Source organism: Lepus europaeus, chromosome 4, assembly GCF_033115175.1.
Source record: "Lepus europaeus isolate LE1 chromosome 4, mLepTim1.pri, whole genome shotgun sequence".
Lineage (NCBI taxonomy): Eukaryota > Metazoa > Chordata > Mammalia > Lagomorpha > Leporidae > Lepus > Lepus europaeus.
This window is the reverse complement of record NC_084830.1, coordinates 110,555,498-110,577,040: the sequence shown is the minus strand read 5'-3', so window position 1 is coordinate 110,577,040 and position 21,543 is coordinate 110,555,498. Positions and strand designations below refer to the sequence as shown.

The 21,543-nt window shown below is 48.5% G+C and overlaps 1 protein-coding gene across 1 annotated transcript in view; it reads left to right on the top strand.

The window, feature by feature from the left end:
- The window catches only part of DOCK2 (dedicator of cytokinesis 2), a 439,395-nt gene that overhangs the window by 395,788 nt on the left and 22,064 nt on the right, over window positions 1-21,543 (top strand). Inside the window, exons 37-42 of the mRNA XM_062189655.1 lie at window positions 4,111-4,201; window positions 4,965-5,084; window positions 10,306-10,395; window positions 12,775-12,879; window positions 15,556-15,697; window positions 20,757-20,838. Of these exons, the coding sequence (XP_062045639.1) occupies window positions 4,111-4,201; window positions 4,965-5,084; window positions 10,306-10,395; window positions 12,775-12,879; window positions 15,556-15,697; window positions 20,757-20,838 (630 nt within the window). The remainder of the gene's footprint in view (window positions 1-4,110; window positions 4,202-4,964; window positions 5,085-10,305; window positions 10,396-12,774; window positions 12,880-15,555; window positions 15,698-20,756; window positions 20,839-21,543) is intronic.

The window sequence follows — 21,543 nt, the reverse complement described above, 5'->3', positions numbered from 1 at the left end:
CCTAATGCATCTGTTAGTCAGACCCTCCACTAGTCCGGGTTTAGAGATCAGGACTGCTTCTCTCTTGGCACTTCAAAGGATAGTTATTTGAACACATCTTGAAGGGGTTTGGGGAAAGGAGGATTAGCCTGGAGCAAAGAAGTCCTTTGCCAGTTTTTCTGAGAATCTCATTTTTGTTCTGCAGAGTTTTTTTGTATTATTGTTATTTTTTATTCATTATAAAAATAGTACATACATATTACCTAAACAAAATTTCAGAATACAGATAAGCCAAAAAAAAAACTGAAATGAATTTCCATAATCCATATGTATTCCAGACTTTCATATTCATTTTTATTTATATATAAAATTCTATGTATAGATATGTTTTTGCAAAAATGGAATTATATTACTCATAATTTATCCTTTCCTTTTTTTTTTACTTGACAAGAACTCCATGTTAACAGATGTATTTCAATCTCATTTTAAATAAAACTATAAAATATCCTTTCCAAGATATACCATAATTTATATAGTTGGTGGGTCTTTGACACAGCAGTTAAGAGGCCAGTTAAGAATGCCTACATCTAATATTGAGTGCCTGGGTTTCAGTCTGGACTCCACCTCCCAGTTCCAGCTTCCTGGATGCAGCAGGTGATGGCTCAAGTAGTTGGGTCCCTGACACCCACATGGGATTTGTGGACTGACTTCAGCTCTGACCCAGCCCCAGCTGTTGTGGGGAATTAGGAAGTGAGATGGCAATTGAGAGCTTCCTCTCTCTCTCTCTCTCTCACTCTCTCTTTCTCTCTGCCTCTCAAATAAAAATATAAAAGCACTTTTACAAACTTTACATAGCTAACTATATTGGTAAACATTTAGTTTCCAGCCTGTTTTGGCAATAAATAGCACAGCAAAAACATTCTCGGACTATCCTTTTGCACCCGTCCTTATGAGGCACAAAAAGTGGAAGTGGAGCCGGCGCCGTGGCTCACTAGGCTAATCCTCCGCCTTGCGGCGCCGGCACACCAGGTTCTAGTCCCGGTCGGGGCGCCAGATTCTATCCTGGTTGCCCCTCTTCCAGGCCAGCTCTCTGCTGTGGCCAGGGAGTGCAGTGGAGGATGGCCCAAGTGCTTGGGCCCTGCACCCCATGGGAGACCAGGAGAAGCACCTGGCTCCTGCCATCGGATCAGCGTGATGCGCCGGTCGCAGCGCGCCAGCCGTGGCAGCCATTGGAGGGTGATCCAACGGCAAAGGAAGACCTTTTTCTCTGTCTCTCTCTCTCTCACTATCCACTCTGCCTGTCAAAAAAAAAAAAAAAAAGTGGAAGTGGAACCACCCCGAGGTCAGGGGAGGGTGTTTACAGAGCACTTGACACCTTCTGTCAAGGGGCAGAGACGGGAGCTATAAACTCACACTTGTCGCTGCAGATATTTTCGGGAGCTATAAACTCACACTTGTCGCTGCAGATATTTTCGGTGTTTTTCTAGCCTTCTTCCAGAAACAGGAGTGATCTCTTGGAAAACAGATAATGCCACAGGCTATCCTGAGCCTAGGGTACTTGCAGCCACATTAGACATGACTTAATGTAGTAGGACGAAGCTTTGAGTTCTGGAGAACCTGGGGTCTTGGGCTTGCTTTCTCTGGAGCCCTGGGAAAACGACTCCAAGAATTAGCTGAGAGTTCCTGTCTGTTGAGTGTTTCACTCCCACCTTCTGTTTTGAGGGTTAAAGGAGATGCAGTGGGTGATGTGCCTGGCACATGGTTGCCTCACTCCAATCTTTTTTGATTTTTCTCCTTCTCATTTTAGAAGCACAGATGGTGAATCTCAGACCTCCACAAGCTTTGGAGACTGGAGGCCCGTAGTAATCTAGGAAAACCATATTTTCCTAAGTCAGACATTGCAAACAGGGTATGCTCTGAAAACCTGTTCTATTTGGCAGGCATCATATTTTAAAACAGTTTTTTTATTGGTTGCCAAAATTATAAAACCTAGAGATTTTGCATCAGAGTCAAAGTTTGCTCCTTTTTCTGGAACCCTGGGAGGGTGTGGCGACACCCGGCCCTCATGTTATTTCGAAACTGTCATCTGCACTGGGTGATGACAGCCCGCCCAGACACAGCTGGAGCCCTGTGGTCCTGGCACCATCTCCATTGCCTGTGACACTGCACCCCACTCGCCTCCCTCAAGCATCTGGCCTGAGGACGCTTGGGCTTGACATCCTCGGTTGCACTCCTGGGGGCGTCTACCTTTGAGCTTGGCAGCAAATCATGAAACCGCTGAGTTCAGCAAAGGGGGAAGCTGGAAGTGGCAGCAGGAGCCAGCAGGAGCTGGAAGTGGCAGGGGAGCGCTTCCCCTGGCTGCCCCGCCTCCCTTTTCTTGACCCAGCCATCTAGGGATGTGCAGGGGCAGCTAGGGCAGGCAGAGGCGGTGGACTGCAGACTCTCCACCAGGCGGGCATGCGCCGTCTCCTGGAGGACCCTCATCAGCAGAACTGAGGGCCGAGGGGGACAGAAAGGCCCTCCCTCTGGAGACAGAGGTGGTCAGGGTAGAAACTGGCTTGTGCCCACTGCCAACATAGGTCTCCATTTTCCCATCTCGGCAGCATTGTGTGGAGGATGAGTTGAGAGAATCCATGGTAATAAAGCACACAGATGTGGAATGAAGAAATTGACAACCGATTCTCTAGAGTCTCTGCTCCTCCACTCTCTTCCCCTTCAGCTCCTGGCTCAACTGTCATGCTACGGGAAGTCCCAGAAGCCCCTTCTCTCCCACCTGGATCAGGCTTGCCTCCCTCCCCGCCCCCCGCCCCAGCCACACAGACCTCTCCATCACAACATTTACGGCGGCTGTATTTGCACGATTGTTTGTTTGGTGATCTGATCTGCGCCTGTCTCCTCCTAGGCATCACCCCCTACCCCATGAAAGGTGTCTGCTTTTGCCAGGATTTTCTCTTTCATGCCTGGTACAGCCCAGGAGTTCAAGATCATCTCTCGCCCCAGGAGAAAGACACAGGCACCTTCCGTTTACCAGATCACCAAGACTTGGGTTGAAATAAACGCTGCTAATCACATGCACGGCACCAGAGCCATGGTTATCTGGCTCTGGAACCTGGGGCTAACAGTGGCGGGAGTGCTTTGTAGGAGGACCTAGTTCACAATGGTAACAGCTAACAGCTGTCCGTGTTCAGTGCCAGCTACAGGCTACTGCATTACTAGTCTAGCAGTGCTAGCTGGCACTCGCGGAGCCTTTGATGTCACATGTGGTCGGCACGGGCCTTTATTTGCAGAGAAACTTTCTAAGTTGCCTGGTCACAGATGAGCAAACTGAGGTACAAAGAAGTTAATTCACTGCCGCTTAATATCTACTGCAGATCAATTATTTAAGGATTTACCAAAGCTCCCCTTCTTTGTTCCTGTCATTGATACCCGCCTAGACTCTGGGGTCTAGAGCTGCAATGTCACTTTGCAAGGAGACAGTGGTTGAATAGTGGACTCTCCCTGTTGACTGCTGAAGGCTCTCTGTGAACAGTCATTCTGTAACCCTTGATCTTCTTCCTTTTGTCACCAGAAAATGTACTTTCTGAGAACGCTGAAGAGAGGGTGGGAGCCACCCTTCAGAGTTGTCACAGCCTGTTTACGCTCCCAGAATCACACAGCAAGGGAGTAGGCGTCACGTCCCAGTTCTTCTGTTCAGTAGCACGTGACTTCAGACAAATTACTTCCCCCCGCTTCCTTGATTTTCCCGACCTGTCACCCTGCATTGGCCAGACCCTTCCGAACCAAGCTGGATGTGGGCTAGGCTGGTAGCTGACTTCTCCGGGCCTTGGTTTCCTTATCTGAAAGAAAAGTGGGAATCCCAAACAGATCCATCTCCTGGGGTTGTCATGAGGATCAAGTGATCTGGGGCATTTAAAGCATTTAGCACAGTCGCTGGAACATACTGAGTGCTCACCAATTGCGAGGTTCTGTCGTTGTCACCCACACCCAACAGGACTGGAGAGCCAGTGTGGAGGACTCTCTGGTGGCCTGCAGAAGGGCCTGGCCGCTCTAGTGACCTGTGGTCCTTCCTGTCCCTACCAGATGCTTCCTTGTCATTGCACTTGATAACTCAGCTCGTTTTCCCCCAAACAGGTACCTGTACAAGCTCCGTGACCTCCACCTGGACTGTGATAACTACACAGAGGCCGCCTACACACTCCTTCTCCACACTTGGCTTCTCAAGGTACTGTACCTTTGAGTGAAGGGGGTTCAGGCTAGCCACCCCCTGAGGTTTCCACCAAACATTCCAAAAAAATCTTCCAAATAAATTTGTTTGACCTGCTACTCTCAAAGGCGACCTGGCAGACTGCTACTCTGCAGTGACCGCTTAACCTGATCACATCAGGGTCTGAGTGACCTTCACATTGAGCCACAGTAAACCCCCGAGATGTGTCGTGCAGTTTTATGCACCATCCTGTTATCAGCAGTAAATCATTAGCATGCCTGCTGAGCTGTTTTCCTTCTCTTGAAAACTTTGCTATCCCTGGACAAAGTCAGAATGATTTCCTTTGTCTTTTGAAGAGCTGGGAGCTTGTCTAATGTGAGTTTGGAAAAAATGCTACCAGCCAGTGGAGAGCAGAGAAGCATTGCTTAGCAATAACCAGGCGGCACCTGGCAAGTGGACTCACAGCTCAGCATCTCTGTGTGTGGTCACTGACACCAGGGCAGTGGGGAAGCCAGCAGAGGGTGATTGGCAGGGCTTCATCTCGCTCCTCCACAGCATGGTCCCAACATCTCACATTCATGCATTTGTCCATTCTGGGATGTCAGTGGGTACTCATCCCCCAAGAGAGTAGCTGCCCAGTGGCACCCCGAGTTTCTAGCAGTGAGCCAAGTTTGGGAGAGAAGGGGAGGACAGAGGCTAGTTTCTACCTCTAGTCCTGGGATGACACCTGCCCTTGGCAGCCCCTCAGCCCTGTGTGACTCCCTGTGTCCGCTCTTTGCAGTGGTCAGATGAGCAGTGTGCATCACAGGTCATGCAGACGGGCCAGCAGTACCCTCAGACCCACCGGCAGCTGAAGGAGTCGCTCTACGAGACCATCATAGGCTACTTTGACAAAGGAAAGGTAATGTGTCCCTGCCCCTCCTCACCCTGTGGGTGCCCCAGCCACTGGGAAGGACACTTGTTTCCTATTCTCTAAGGCCAATCCATCACCAGGTATCCTGGATTGGTCACTGTCCCAATCTGATCACTTTTCTCCACCCTCTCCGTATGTCCATTCCTGCCACCTCTATTCAAGGCATCAGCGTCACTCACATTGGCACTGCAGTGGATCCTAAGCAGTTTCCGTGCTTCCTCTGTCACCCCAGTGGATCATCCTGCATGCAAGAAATAGACTAATCAAAAACACGTATTGGATCATGCCATTCTCCTGCTTACTATCATCTCAGTGGGTCTCACTCTTCTTAGAATAGGATGGACATTTGGCACAGTGGTTAAATCACCACTTGGGATGCCCACATCCCATGTCAGAGTGCCTGGTTTGAGTCTCGGCTACTAAACATCTTCAGGTTTTTTTAAAGATTAATTTTTATTCATTTGAATAAGGAGAGGGAGATACACACACACACACACAAACGCACACATACCTTCCATCCATTGGTTCACTCTTCAAATAACCACAAGGGTTGGAGCTGGGCCAGGCTGAAGCCAGGAACATTGAACTTCATCCAGGTCTCCTACTTCAGTTCAGGGGCCCAAGCATTTGGGCCATCTTCCACTGCTTTCCCAGGCACACTAGCAGAGAAGTGGATCAGATGTGGAGCAGCCAGAACTCGAATGGGAGCTCTAATAATAGGATGCTAATATTGTAGGCATTGGCTTAACTGATTGTACCACGATACTGGCCCCATGACTACTCCACTTCTGATCCAGCTTCCTGCTACTGGGAACCTAGGAAGCAGCAAGTGATGACCCAAATATTTGGGTCCCTATACCCATGTTGGAGACCTAGATTGAGTTCTGGTTTCCTGGCTTTGGCATAGCCCAGCCCCAGCTAATGCAGGCGTTTAAGGAGTAAACCAGCAAATGGGAGATCTCTGTCTCTATCTTTCTCTCTCTCTCTAAAATAAAATAAAAATAAAGAAATAAAAATTTTGGGGCCGGCGCTGGGGTGTAATGAACTAAACCTCTGCCTGCGGTGCTGGCAAGCCATATGGGCACTGGTTCAAGTCCCAGCTGCTTCCCTTCCAATACTTCCGATCCAACTCTCTGCTCACGGCCTGGGAAAGCAGTAGAAGATGGCCCAAGTGTTTGGGCCCCTGCACCTACATGGGAGATCAGGAAGAAGCTCCTGGCTCCTGGCTTCGGTTCTGCCCAGCTCCAGCCATTGTAGCCATTTGGGGAGTGAACCAGCGAATGGAAGACCTTTCTGTCCATCTGTCTCTCTCTGTAACTCTACCTCTCAAATAAGTAAATAAAATCTTTAAAAAAGAAATAAAAAATGTACAAAGGAATAGGCTCCTGCCCTGACTGCTCTCATTTCCGTCCTGCCAGATTTCCTCTTGTTTGCAAACTCAATGGCGAGCTCTTTCCAACCTCAAGGCCTCTGTTTTTGCTTTTTCAAGCTTGGAGCATTCCTCCTCCACAGCTTCCCACTGGCAGGCTGGCTCCTCTCACTGCTCAGGGCTTTGCTCAGATGTCAGATCCTCGAGGGGATCTTCCCTGACCACTACCCAGCAAAGCAGCAGCATCCCTGCCTTGAGTCACCCTCATTGCTTCCATCACACATCACTTCATTCATTTGGCTTTGACTTGATTGCTGTCTGGCTCCCCTCTTGAGAATGCCTTAAGAATGGAGCCCATCTTGCCTACTGCCAAAAGCTCAGTGTCTAGAACAGAGCCTCAAGGACAAAGCCCAGGGACTGTATGCTGGAGCAGTGAGTGGAGTGAGTGGACAAGTGACAGGTACCACCTTTGACCCTTCAACAGCAAGGTCACTGGATTGAGTTTGTCAAGAGACTGTCCAGACCGGCTGCTGCCCAGCTCTAGTCTCCAGTGTTGGCATTCATCCTGTAGGAGACATGGCATGGAGGCCAAGAGCCCAGGCTCTGGAGCCAGACACCTGGCCTTCAATCCTTGCTTCTCTACCACCCACAACTGGAGTCTCAGAGATTCCAGTTCCCCTCCATAACAGTGAGATACCCATGATACCTAATTCCCAGTTCTACTGTGAAAATTAGGTGAGAAAATGCATGTAGAGCACCTCACATAGGAACCGGTACACAGTTCTATCTTGTTAAATTTTAATTATCGTCCTTTTGGCCCTACTCTGCCACTTCCTCTCTCAAGCCTTTCACAAGTCCTCAGGCTCAGCTACAGTCCTGCCTTGCCTCTAATTGCAAGACTCTTACAATTCATCAGGATGTAATTTAACACTCCATTTTGCTCGGTCCTGTCACTGCAGTTCATTGCCTGGGTCTTAGTCCTGATCCCCCCACCTTCCCTGGAAAGATAAAATGAGGTAATGTCTGTAGACAAGCGAATAAATTCCCCAGGGTTGATCAACTGGGGAAGGCTGTTTTCAGAATTTACTATTACAAGCCTCTTGAGGGCAGAGACTCTCCCATCCCCTGGACCTTCTGCCCCGGTGGGTGGCTAGGCAGGCTTCCTGTTTATCAGCTAGCTAGGAAAGTCAGTTGCACTGTGACAGCCCCCAAAGTATATGCTGGTTTTGTCCTCAGCTAGGTATTCAGTTCAGCCCATTCCATGTTGAGCAAACAGAAAATGGCGTGAATCCACCCTCAAAAGAATTTAGCATCGAGTTGGCAAAGCTGACATGACACTCGTGATCGTTACTAAGCAAGGTCCTTTAGTATTGTGCAAGGGGACATGAGGAAGAGGGAAGGGGTTGGGGTAGTGCCAAAAACCCTGCAAGGGGAAGATGAGTGCAGCACACCCTGAAAGCTACTGCTGTGGAAGCTTCTAGAATGACCTTCTTTCAGCTTTCCTTTCCCACACCCCCTCAGGGAGACTAACTGCTCCAGCAATGCATGAGGGCTTTCTACTCCACCAGTCCATCTTGTCATCACCTGGTTGACTCTTCTACACCCATCAAAACCCATCTTTTGATGCCTTTTCCACTTATGTTCTGCAGCATCAGAGACTGTATCTTGTTCATCTTTTGTTTAGAAAGATTTATTTATTTATTTGAAAGAGTCACACACACACACACACACACACACAAAGAGAGAGAGAGAGAGAATCTTCATCTGTTGGTTCATTCTTCAAATGACCACATAGTCAGGTCTGTGCCAGGCTGGAAGTAGGAGCCAAAATTCCATCTGGGGCTCTCACATGGGGCAGAGACCAAATCACTTAGGCTATCTTCCACTGCCATCCCAGGCTCATTGGGAGTGAGCTGGATTGGAAGCAGAGCAGCCAAGACTCAAACCAGTGTTCCAGTACGGAACCAGCCCAATATGGAATGCCAGCGTTGCAAGCACGAGTTTAACCCTTTGTGTTGTAATGCCAGCTCCTTATCCATCTTTGTATCTGCTCCATCACTGCATACCACACCATGCCCAGAACCAGGCACTCGCTGCGCCATGGATGTACGAGACTCCAAGAGATCAACAGCTCTCCAAGGGCCCTGTGGCCACCTGGCAGGACTGGGAGGAGATCCTCAGCCTCTGGCCTGCTGCCCTGGTCTCTTGCTGATCTCCTAACCCCTGTGGAGAGCACTTCTGCTCCCTGTCCCTATCATGGTGTGAAACTGCCAAAAGCCTACTCTTGCGCCTACCTAGGGATATTACCAGAACCCTCTTGTTCAGGGTGAAGAGGAAAGCCCAGGCCAGCCTGGAGATTTGCTTCCCTGTGGCACATAAAGCATCTTTGTGCGGCTCACTACACTGTCTGTGGGTTTGCAGCTGAGGCTCCTCCACTCAGCCCTTGGTTTTATTTATTTTTATACTTGGATGTGAGAGCACTTTTGCTACACAGCTCCCACTGCATTTTGGCAACCTCCCCTCTGTTCTCCCTCGCCTCCCCCAGCTTCTCCATTTAGGGGCTTTCTCCATGTTAAGTCAAATGTGAACTGGAGTGGGTATCGCCCCAGGTGGGCAGATCTTGAGTCTGTCCTGTATCTCCCCACGTCTCTGCAGAGGCTTCTCAACCCCTTAGCTCTATGATAGTGGGATGATCTTGGCTTCTGCCAGAGGATAGAATAGAGAAAAACCATTCTTTATACCCAGGTTTTGTCTTCTTGGAATTTGTTTTCAAAGATGGAAAAAATCCACTAAAATATGTCTGACTCTTGTCTTACAGTACTCTAGTATCTCCTCTAGCTCTACCTCTCTGGGCCCTGTGCTCTCACTCCCACACCCCACATCATCCATTAAGAAATGCTGGATTTGGCAAAGTGCAGAGATCCCTGAGCAGAGCCTCCAGAGAGCCCAGTGTGGCCCCAGCTCCATCCCCAGAAACCCTCTGACCCTGGACCACTTGTTCATTCCTCTGTGAGCCATTTCTCTTTGGAAAATGGGTCCAGCTTGTACACTGGAGGAGCTGAAGCGATCAAGGACTTCAATTTTTTAAAATTTTATTTTTTATTTATTTGAGAGGTAGAGTTTCAGACAGAGAGACAGAGAGAATGGTCTTCCATCTGTTGGTTCACTCCCCAAATGGTCGCAACAGCTGGAGCTGGGGTGATCCGAAGCCAGGAGCCAGCAGCAGCTTATTCCAGGTCTCCCACATGGGTACAGGGGCACAAGTACTTGGTCCATCTTCTACTGCTTTCCCAGGCCATAGCAGAGAGCTGGATCAGAAGAGGGGTAGCTGGCACCTGAACCAGTGCCCATATGGGATGCCAGTGCCAGAGGTGGAGGCCCAGCCCATTATGCCACAGCGCCAACCCCAAGGGCTTCATTTTTTAAGCGCTCATCAGTCAGGGAACCGAGTCACATGCCTGGGTGTGCATCCTGGCCCCGCATCTTGCTGGGCACTTGACCTGGGCCAGCCTGCTTTGCTCTCCGAGCTTCCATTTCTCACCTGGGGCATGAGGTGTGGTTTGTTGCTCTCAGCATGGTCGTGAAGCATCAGAGGCATGTGCTAAAAGATTTAGCCTACTCTAGACCTGCTCCATTATTTGTCAAGAAATTACTGTTGGAAGATGGAGAAAGCATCCTTTCCAGGAAGCCCCCAGCTCCCTGCGTGGGGCAGGTCTGTGTCAGTACAAAGGCTGCAGCTCAGTCCCAGGTGGCACAGCCGGGTCTGGGCCCCTTCCTCGGCCAGGGCTCTGGGAACCTGGAGGTGTCCCCCTAACCGCTGTCTCTGTGACTTTCCTACAGATGTGGGAGGAGGCCATCAGTCTGTGCAAGGAGCTGGCGGAACAGTACGAGATGGAAGTCTTTGACTATGAGCTGCTCAGCCAGAACCTGGTAAGGTGTCCCCCAGGGAGGGCTGGGGACTTGGGAGACGGGCAGGAGGCCAGGCGTGTGAGGAATGGGAGAGTGGAAGTGGGACTGGAGCGAGGCCGTGCTGGGTCCCTCTGTCTGGGACTATTTCCAAAGGGAGGCGTTCTGAGAAAACTCCACAGTCATGGTTCCACTGCTGGAGCACTGAGAACCTGCCAGGCACTGGGCCGCCACAGCCGCTGCATACCCAATAAATGAACTCTGTGCTATGTTTGCAGTAAAAGTCACAAATCACCAAGCCAATTAAATGGAAACACAACTTGGTGCTTTCTGATGAACCGATGCATCACATTCAAAGGCTCCCAGTCTGGCCCTTCCCACCAGCATTTTCCTGCTTAAGATCTGGAGGGTTGAGTGCAGGGTGGGTGGAGCCAGCCTGCCCTGCAGGTGCTGCAGGAACTGGGCCTTGGTGGGCAGTTGGCCTCTGCAGGGAGAATGGCAACTCCCTCCCCAACACCCCTCTATGTATCTTCTGGCTGTCTGGGCACCAGGACCCCCCAGTCCTTCTGAGCCCAGTCTAGCCATTTCCAGGAAACTATAAAATGAAAGTCGCAATGTTAGGAGAGGATTCAGAGATTTTTTTTTTTTTTTTGGGGGGGGGGTGGCAGGAGGGAGATAGGGTTTGGTGATTTTATTAAAAACAACTGAGCTATTAGTTGTTTGCTCTATGTGTAAATGTGTCTAGGCATGTGTTTGCATCAACACACACCTCACATCTGCCCCTTGCATCCACCCACATGGGTTTTTGTAGACATGCAGGCACACATGTGTGTGCAGTTACACACAACCCCCGGTGCACACTCAGGCACACATGTGTGTGCAGTTACACACAACCCCCGGTGCACACTCAGGCACACATGTGTGTGCAGTTACTCACACACAACCCCTGGTGCACACTCAGGCACACATGTGTGTGCAGTTACACACCCCCCGGTGCACACTCAGGCACACATGTGTGTGCAGTTACTCACACACAACCCCCAGTGCACACTCAGGCACACATGTGTGTGCAGTTACTCACACACAACCCCCAGTGCACACTCAGGCACATACCGATGTACAGGCACACCCCTGCCCTCAGTCCCGGTCACACAGCTGCCTCTCTAGATTCACATGTATCTTCATACTGCACCAAACTGGAGATGCCATTGATTATAAGGGGCACTGTTCTTTTTTGTAACTTTTATTTGAAAGGCTGAGAAACGGAGACAGACATGCAGAGTCAGAGATCATTCATCCACCGGTTCACTTCCCAAATGCCTGCAACAACCAGGGCCAGGCCAGGCTCAAGTTACGAGCCCAGAATGCAATCTGGGTCTCCCCTGTGGATGGCAGGGACCCAAGTAATTGGGCCATCATCTGCTGCCTCCCAGCGTGTGCATCAGCAGGAAGTTGGAATCAGGAGCAAAGCCAGGATTCCAACCCGAGCACTCCAATAGGGGATGCAAGCATCTCTCAAACGACATCTTAACTGCTTCTGCACCAAATGGCATTCCCTCCATTCTTTTTATGTGTTATGTCATGATTTCTCTAGGACCAGCGCATTTGTAAAATGCCATGAGATATAAAGGAAGATGCAAATTGTTTTCAGAGATGCTAAAATCTGAAAAATGCCTGCAAGAATTGTTGAAATATGTTATATGTGCAAAGACACTTACCCATGCATATAGTCTCATAAATACACAGCCAAGCATGTGTGGAGGTGGGAACAGAATGGTGGTGATGGGACCACTGGACGTCTGTCTAGGCTCACTTCCATGCCTTGTATGTGTCTTTATCTGCAGAGTGGAGATACTAATGGGATTGTTAGGATGGTACTGGTACAGGGAAATGAGCTGGTGCAGGTAGAGTGATTCAGAGTACTAGGTAGATTGTGAATGTAGTTATTACTGTTGTGATTGTAGGTGCAGCCACAGATACACAAATATATTAAATTGGCATATTAGTTCTGATATAATGATAATATCTTACCTGTTTCCTCTTTTAAATAGTTATTTGTATATTTATTGATTTGAAAGAGAGATTTCCAATTCATGATTCACTCCCTCCAAATGCCCACAACAGTCTGGGCTGAAACCAGGAGGCTGGAACTCAATTTGAATCTCTGGCACACGTGGCAGGGACCCACTTGGGCCATCACCAGCTGCCTCTGAAAACATACATTAGCAGGAAGCTGGAATTGGGAGCAGAGCTGGGACTGAAGCCCAAGTACTCTGATGAGGGTAGAAGGCATCCCAAGTAGCATCTCAACCACTGCGCCACACGTCAGCCTCTTTGAGCTTAGATACACACCTGTCTTAGATACACACCTGTGTGGTGACCAACTGTGTGTTCTTCCTTCAGATTCAGCAGGCGAAATTCTATGAAAACATCATGAAAGTCCTCAGGCCGAAGCCAGACTACTTTGCCGTTGGGTACTACGGCCAGGGATTCCCCTCCTTCCTGCGGGTGAGTTTGCGAGCGAATCAGAGAGCAGGCTGGGGTCCCACACAGCCTGGCATCTCAGCTTCCCCTTGTGCTTTGAGGATCTTCTTGTGTTCAGAAGCTGATAGCTCAGACGCTGTCTTCTGGCCCCAGCACTGCCCCCATCCCCAGGAGACTCCTCCATCCACAGCCCCATCCTAATCACCAGCATCACTCACCTGCTGTGTTTCCCTACACAGCAACTGTGGCTGTGAGGTAGTGAGCTACCCATCACTGGAGGACATCTGCGACCCAGGAGTTGCTATAGTGTGGCTCTTAGACCTTTTGGTCTCAGGACCAAACGTTATTGAGGAACACAAAGAACTTCTGTGGCTATGGACTATCTCTGTCTATAGTTCCCATATGAAAAAATGAAAGCTAAAAAAATGTTTAAATATTTGTCAATTTTTTAAAAAAATAGTAGTAATACACCCATTGAATGTTAACATAAACAGCAATTTTTTAAAGATTCATTCATTGATTTTGAAAGAATTACAGAAAGTCAGAGACAGACAGACACGAAGAGAGACAGACAAAGATCTTCTATTTGCTGGTTCACTCCCCAGATGGCCACAATGTCCAGTGCTGGACCAGGCTGAAGCCAGAAGCCAAGAGTTTCATCCAGGTCTCCCATGTGGGTAGCAAGAGCCCAAACACTTGGACCATCTTCTGCTGCTTTTCCCAGGCCTTTAGCAGGGAGCTGGATTGGAACTGGGGTAGCTGGGACACACACCATTGACTGTGTGGGATGCTGGTATTGCAGGGGCAACTTTACCCACTATGCCACAATACCAGCTCCCATAAATTACATTTTTTGGGAGAAATACATGTATTTTCAATTTAAAAAATCAGTGAAAAGAGTTTGATTGTTTTCCTTTCTGAAAATCTCTCTAATGTCTAGTGAAAGAAAAGACAGCTAGATTCTCGTATCTGCTCCTGCAGTCTGTTGCCATCACACACCGTGTAGCTTCTGGAAAGAGCCACCAGGCACTCGTGAGATAATGAGAGTGGAAAAGGCAAAGAACAGCTTTTGTGTTATTATGAAAAGAGTTTAGGGAGCCGGCACTGTGGCGCAATAGGTTAATTCTCCGCCTGCAGCACCGGCATCCCATACGGGCACTGGCTCTAGTCCCAGCTGTTCCACTTCCAATCTAGCTCTCTGCTGTGGCCAGGGAAGGCAGTAGAAGATGGCCCAAAGGCTTGGGCCCCTGCACGCATGTGGGAGACCAGGAAGAAGCTCCTGGCTCCGGATAGGCACAGTTCCGGCCGTTGCAGCCATCTGGGGAGTGAACCAACGGAAGGAAGACCTCTCTCTCTGTCTCTCCCTCTCACTGTCTGTAACTCTACCTCTCAAATAAATGAATAAAATCTTAAAAAAAAAAGAAAAAGAAAAGAGTTTGGGTCTTGTGGGCCTCCAAAAAGTTCCTGAGGACAGAGCAGTTTCGGAGTCACTGCTCTGGCAGCTCATTCGTCTGTCACGTACAGAATCAGTTCCTGTCACCTGCAGGCTTCCTGCCAATCTGTGAGACTGTGGTTCAGTCCGCGGGGTCAGAAAGATATCACAGAAATAACAAATCTGATCTGCGACCTCCCTTGATTTATAGTCTAGTCCAGGAGATAAATCACTCACTGCTCTCTGTCGATGTGGAGGGCAGAGTGGACTCGGAGTGACCACCATGAGCAGCAGACAGCATGGGTGCTGAGGGCTCCCGGGGAGAATCAGAGGTGGCTCCTACACCTGACTGCATGGCAGAATGCCCCACATGCCCTGCAGAGGCTGTTAGAAATCCGCATTCCCAGGCCTCACTCCCGTAGACCCCATAGGTCCCATCCCAGCAGGTGTGGAGCGAGACCTGGGAATCTGAACTCGTAAAGGTCTCTGGGCCCCTCTGATGATAGGATTGGAAGCCCTGATGCATCGAGGTAAGTGACACACTCAGCTTTGGGCACAGGAACCAGGGGACCATTTGAGGCAGCCCAAATGGCACAGGTACGGTCAGCACTGCCTATGTGTGGGATCTGATGACTGTTGTGGGGGACTGTCCTGTGCATTGCAGGATCCCAGACTTCTAGCCACTGGGTGCCAGGAGCACTTCCTACCCCCAACAGTGACAACCAAAACACACCTCCAAACGTTCCTACTGGGCCCTGGCAAGGAAGGCAGAGTCACCCCCAGCTGACAGCGTCTGGTCTCAGAGGCCAACATGGTGAGGGAATGCTTTGTGTTTCCCATGGGCTTAGGGGCAGGAACCAGGTGAGGAAGACCCGAAAGCTGGTCCTGCCAGGCCACAGGCCCAGCCCTCCCGGCCCACGTAAGGGCAGGAGGGAAATTTAGTGACCATATAAATAAAAGAATGGGTGTCGCTCCTTGAAACTTGAACAAGCAATTACTCTGGAAGCTGTATATAGGGTTGTTTGAAGAAGAAAAAGTCACAGCATCCACAGTCATCCTCCCCTTGGAATCGGCTTTTTCAAGAAGCCATGTGTGCGGCAAGGTCAGTGTCATTAGCTCCTCTTCTCCCTGGTGGGGACACTGAGAGGAGCGAGGTCGCACGGAGGACCTCACAGCCCCCGACTTACCTCGCAAGCCTGCCAGCTTTGCAGGGGCCACGTCCTCATGCCTGGGCCCCGGGATCACTGATGGCCACCGTTTTTCTGCAGAACAAGGTATTCATCTACCGAGGGAAGGAGTATGAGCGAAGAGAAGACTTCCAGATGCAGCTGATGAGCCAGTTCCCCAACGCAGAGAAGATGAACACAACCTCTGCCCCCGGCGACGATGTGAAGAACGCCCCAGGCCAGTGTATCCTTGCGAAATGCCCTAGCCCGAGGCCCAGGCACGGGCGGCTCTGCTGGCTTTACCCACACAACTGCATCTTAGAGCTCAGAGGTGCTGCTGCACCGACTGCAGGGGTGCCGGCTCCAGTGCTCAGTGTGGGACCTGCACAGTTCTCCTCATCTGCAGGTTCTGTTTCTGTGGATTCCACCAATCACACATGCAAATGTTTGTGGGTCTGCGTGGACCATGCACAGACTTTTTTCTTATCATTATTCCCTAAACAACGCACCAACACAGCTAGTTACAGAGCGTGCATATTGCATGAGGTGTGACGAGTAATCTAGGGATGATGTAAAGTATACTGGAGCATGTATATTATATTATATTATATTATATTATATTATATTATATTATATATATGGAGCATGTGGATTATTTGCAAATATTACACTATTTTATAGAAGGAACCTGAGCATCCACAAGGGGTCCTGGAATCAATCCCTCTTGGATCCCAGGGGATAACAGTGCCTCCTAAATATTGATGCTTTGACTATTTCAATCACTTACTCATTCATTCTTGTAGTAATATTCTCAAGCCCTGACCCTATGCAAGGCACTGGGGACCTACACTCACAGAGTCATACTATCTTCAGGAAGCTTACTGTCTAGCGAGTGAAAGACAAATGGAACAACAAGTTGCACTTTTAAGTGTTTATTTATAAAAATATGATTCTTGCCAAGAGGAAGCCTTCGCAGGGTAGTATAGTTGAGGAAGGTCATGTGTAAGGGGAAGAACCAGGTAAAGCACAGTGGGAAATGGGACACGCATCCCAGACAGATGGGAAGGAGCACAGCTGGTGCTAAGGAGCAGACTGCAGCGTTAGGGTTAGGGTAGGGTTAGGGTTAGGGTTAGGGTTAGCACACAGCTTGTGCCAAGAAACTCCAGGCTCCTGGCAGAGGCCTGCAAGGATGTCCATGCTCTGACCCCTGCCTGTCCAACTTCACTGTCCCCAAATCTCCCTTCCCTCCCTCACACTCCCCCAGCCACCAGCCTCCTCTCTGACTCTTCAGTGTCCACCTTGTTCCCACCTCTGGGTCTTGGCCTTCTCTCTCGCCCCTGATGGGACTGCCTTTCCCCCACAGCTCCTTACAAGACTACCTCTTTTGTACCTGTTCCATCCTAACTTGGCATCATCTCTTGGGAGAGGCTCTCCTGGGTCACCTTATCCAAAGCGGCCTTTTCTAGACCTCCATGACCCTTTTATCTCCAACCCTGTTGCTTTCCTCTAGAGAGTGGACCTCAATCTGTCATTGCTTGTATGTTTTAGAGGTATGTACAGGTAAGCTGGAATGTCAGCTCCCCAGGAGAAACCCTTGCCCTGCCTCGTGTCCTACAGAAATCCCCCATCCCTTGCAGTTTGGCACAAAGCTATGCTCAGTAAATATTTGTTGCTTAGTGGAATAAGAAACCAATAGAGAAAGAAAAAATCCAGAGATAAACAAATAGAGAGGAGAAGGAAGGGAGAAGGCAGGGAGGAGCCAGCCTTAGAGAACAGGGTAAGGTGGAGGTGGCAGGAGATGGTGCTGATGAGGTTGGGTAGGATGAGAAATGAGAACTCTTCCAAAAGTTCCTGTGAAAAGGAACAACAAGTAAATTTGTTTTGGTGCAAAAATATGTTGACACCCATGCATACTATAGGTCTTCAAAAAATTCATGGAAAATGCATATTATCAAAAACTGTGCATGGATTTCAAATTTTGGGGCATCAAAATAAACACTCTATTTCCATTTTCCCTGAACCTTATAAATGGGCACTGAGGTAGCAAAGCGTGGCATCCACAAGGCTAAGAGCTTATCTGGGCAGGAGGAGGGATTGATGGTGGCAGAGAGCATCTAAGCACAAGGAAAGGCTGACCACTGAGCCAGAGGGCATGGCTCCACAGCCTAGCTCCCTGCATTGCACCTGTTAGCATAGATTAAGTTACAGCCTTTAAAATGGGTTGACAGGTTGCACGGCTGTTCCATGAAGCCTGCTGAACCTTAATCCAAATATTTCCCCCTCAGGTGATAAATATTCATCTGTGACCTTTTCATTATGCTCTCCTGTCCTTCTTGCCTGTTCACCATGATTATTTGCAGGAGGACATGCAACGGGTTGTGGCCTGGCTGGTTACAAAAGTGAGTATGGTTACAGACGAGACACAGGGTTAATACTCACACTTCTCTGAGTGGACATCCTGCTGAAATGCAGCCTTCTGGAGTGGAGACAGGGAGCATGTGTCACTGTATCACCTTATTTTGGGTCCTGGTGCTGACTCGGTTCCAGGAATCAGGTGGAGAAGGAAAGTAGGAAGTCTGACATTTGCACAATATCCTCTTCGTGGGACTGAGAGCTTTATAGGCATTATTTCTTTGAACCCCATTAAATCTTGTTTGGTGAGCATTAATTTTCCCAATTTCACAGAGAAGGAATATCTGAGCAGAGAGGTATGACAGTTTTTCTAAGTTAACAAAACTAATTAGTGGTGGAGTTGTTATTTGAACCCCAACAAGTCTTTCTCAAAGCCTATTATCATACCATCATTTTTTTAAACCAATGAAAAGAATACTCTAAATGGTTTACAATATACTGAGTGTTTTATATGCATTGTTTCATTTTTATCCTCATAATAAGTCAACGATTTAAGTAGTATTGCTCTTTTCTTTTTGCTAATAAGAAAACAGAGGCTCAAAGAATTGTAGCAGCTTGTGCAAGATCACAGGCTAGGAAGTGATGGAGCTAGGATTGGAACTCAGGTCTGCTTTGTGCCAAAATTCTTTATACTCTGTCCCATTGCCTTCACTTGTTAAAAAGTTGACAAATGAGTTGGGACAGTGACATATCCCATGTATTCTCCCTTGGGAATCCAGGTGGGGAAAGACATCGAAAAACAAAGGTCTCTGTAAAAGATCCATTGTTGCCGAGTTCCATGAGTAGAATCAGCACATGGCACAGGGCACTCATGGCACAGGCTCCCCAGGACAGGTTTGGTTCTCCTCATGGACCAAGAATGGTGGCTAAGAACAGTAGACATAACCTAGAACCTTCTCTAAAGCAAGAGTTGGCAAACGTTTCTGTACATGACCACATAGGAAATATTTTAGTCTTTGAGGGCCATGTGCTCTCTGTCAAAACTACTCAACTCTGACGTTGCATTGGGAGAGCAGCCACTGATAGCACATAAATAGATGAACGTGGCTAGATTCCAATAAAGCTTTATTTATGGACACTGAAACTTGAATTTTATAATGTTTCCACACGTCATAAAATACCCTTTTTTGGTAGCCATTTAGAAAAATAACAACTATTCTTAGCTTGGGTGATACAAAATTGAGTGGTCGTCTGCATTTAACCAAAGGCAGTTCCTGCCCTAGTCTTAATCCGGAGTGATTCCCCCCCCCCCCCACCCAGAACAAGCTGTTGGCTGTGTGGCTTGAGAAAGAAGGCTGAGGATTGCACAAATACTTCCACTGAGATTTAGCATTTGGGTTAAGCATCACCCTTGCTGATTCCATGTAACATGCAATACTCTTCAGCGGTAAAACAGATCCACAGCCTATTAGCATAGAGTTAAGTTTATCAGACAGAGACAAACACATTTCATCTGGAATTAAGTTTTGGCTTTTTCTTTTGTGTGAAGGCATCACAGCCATTTCTTTTGTGTGAAGGCATCTGTGGCATCAGAAAGCTCATAATTTAGAGGTTGGGGGAGACAGGAAGGAGGGATAAGACAGGGAGGAGAAGTAGCTATTATTGAGAAGTATAGACAAATGCTGCGAGAGCCAGGAATTAACATCACTCCTGATGGGGGGGGGGTAAGTTTAATTGTCGTTGGCCATGGCAATTTACATCTTCCTGAAGGGCTGATGATGGAGAATGCTCTATGCAAGAGGAATAATGAAAGATAATGAAAATAAAGGGTAGGGCCATATTGGCAAAGCTTTGAAAGTTAGCAAGAGAAGTTCTGGAATCCTTAGTTGGGAGACATGTCAGGCCCAGGAAAAGACTTTGAAGTAATGGGGCTCACTGTGTAAAATAGGGTGAAGGAGAACTTGGATATCTAAAGAAGAGAGCTGAATACAGAAAAAATAGCAAGTAGGGAAAAGGAAGCAGACTTCAGAGATGGGACTAGGGATGACTGACTGTGTTCATTGGTTTGCCACCATTCCAGTTTAAAATGAATAGAGACAGGTCTAGAATAGGCATGACAAAGATCTGGCCCACATACTGCCTCTCCAGCGTCTGGTGCCCATGGCAGGCATCACTAATTGATCATGATACTCTTTTTCCACTGAGTCTGGACAGGGCTTCTTACCATCCTGCTGCAGGCAATTGCTTACAAGCTTTATAGCTGCAGTACAAAATAGCATCTATTTGCATGTTCCAAAGCAGTGCTTCTGAAACTTCAGCACATGTAGAAGTCATCCAAAGGTCTTTTAAAGTACAGATGCTGACTCCAGAGGTCATAAGTAGGGAGTGAGATTTGCCCTTTCTACATGTTATCAGATGGAGCTGATGTGGCTGGCCACCTTTGAGTAGCAAGTCAAGCATGAAAGAATTCTGAGCTGAGAGTTAAGAGACCTACATTCAGAACCCTGCTATATTCTTAGAAGCTGGTGACCTTCAGCATGTTGCCTGGCTTCTCTGATCTCCCCAGGGACTATTTAGGTTAACAGTGCCATTCACTGTAATTGGAGAGATTAAATGAGACTTTGGAAGATTTGCTCTGCAAACGATTGACGACTGTGACTTCATTAGATGGTATAATTCATAGTGATAATACAGCAATGGTAACAATGATGAAAGTCCACTAACCGACTTGGTTATCAGGAACAGAGCCCTGGGATGAGGCTGCAAGGAAACAAATAGCTCCAATAAGGAAGGAGGTGACTGCTAACTGGTCATTAGGACCTAGCAATTTCATGTCATTCAACAAAAACATGGCCCTGGAACAGCTGGTGTGGGAAGTGACACCTGCTACACTTGGAACTACCCTTGTGACCCACAGACACTTTGTAAGTCCTTAACTCCAGGGATTCCAGACATCCAGTGCTTCACTGTCCAGCCTGTCTTGGATGAACACCCCAGGTTCAAGAATAAGCCAGTGCCTGACCAGATTATAAAGTAAGACTGGCAACCTGCTGGGGGCAGGAATGGGAAAGAATACCCAAAAGATTGTCATGCTAAGCTGGTGGCAGGTGCTGGTGCCTGTCTAGTTCTTTCTCTGTCTTAGCCTGTTTCCATTTTTCCTCTCGGGAGAAGAATCACTCTCAATTAGCAGGGCACTGCCCCTGACAAGGCTGAAGTCACAGATGGATGGGAGGGACAAGATGGGCTTGCAACTCAGCGAATCCTTAGTAAACATCAATGAGATTCACCGAATTGAATGCAGAGAGCTTGTCACCCGGGTTGATCCCAGAATGACCCCAAAGAAGCCACAGCCGGCATCCAGGCTGGAAAGGTAGTGACAGGCAGGGTGGGGAGCAAGGGAGCCCTGCCTGTGGTAAGCACATGCTCCCAAAGTGGCGTCTTTCCAGCACTGGTCAAAGTTGTACATGGACAATGGATGTGTTCAGACTGTGATGAAGGGACATTAGAGGAATCAGCTTGAAACCAGGTGACTGCAAGGTCATTGATGAGGCCATGAAGTGGGGAGTCTGTAATGCATGGGCTGCACCCCTCCCAGCTGTCCTGCTCACTCCCCGGCCCCAAGTCCAGGTACCCAACAGAGCACCTCATGTGTCTTAGAATAAATCATCCCATCTAGGTGGGCAGCCTCACACCAGTGCTGTGGCTGAGCAGGTGTAACTTCAGTTGGACCTCAGCCTC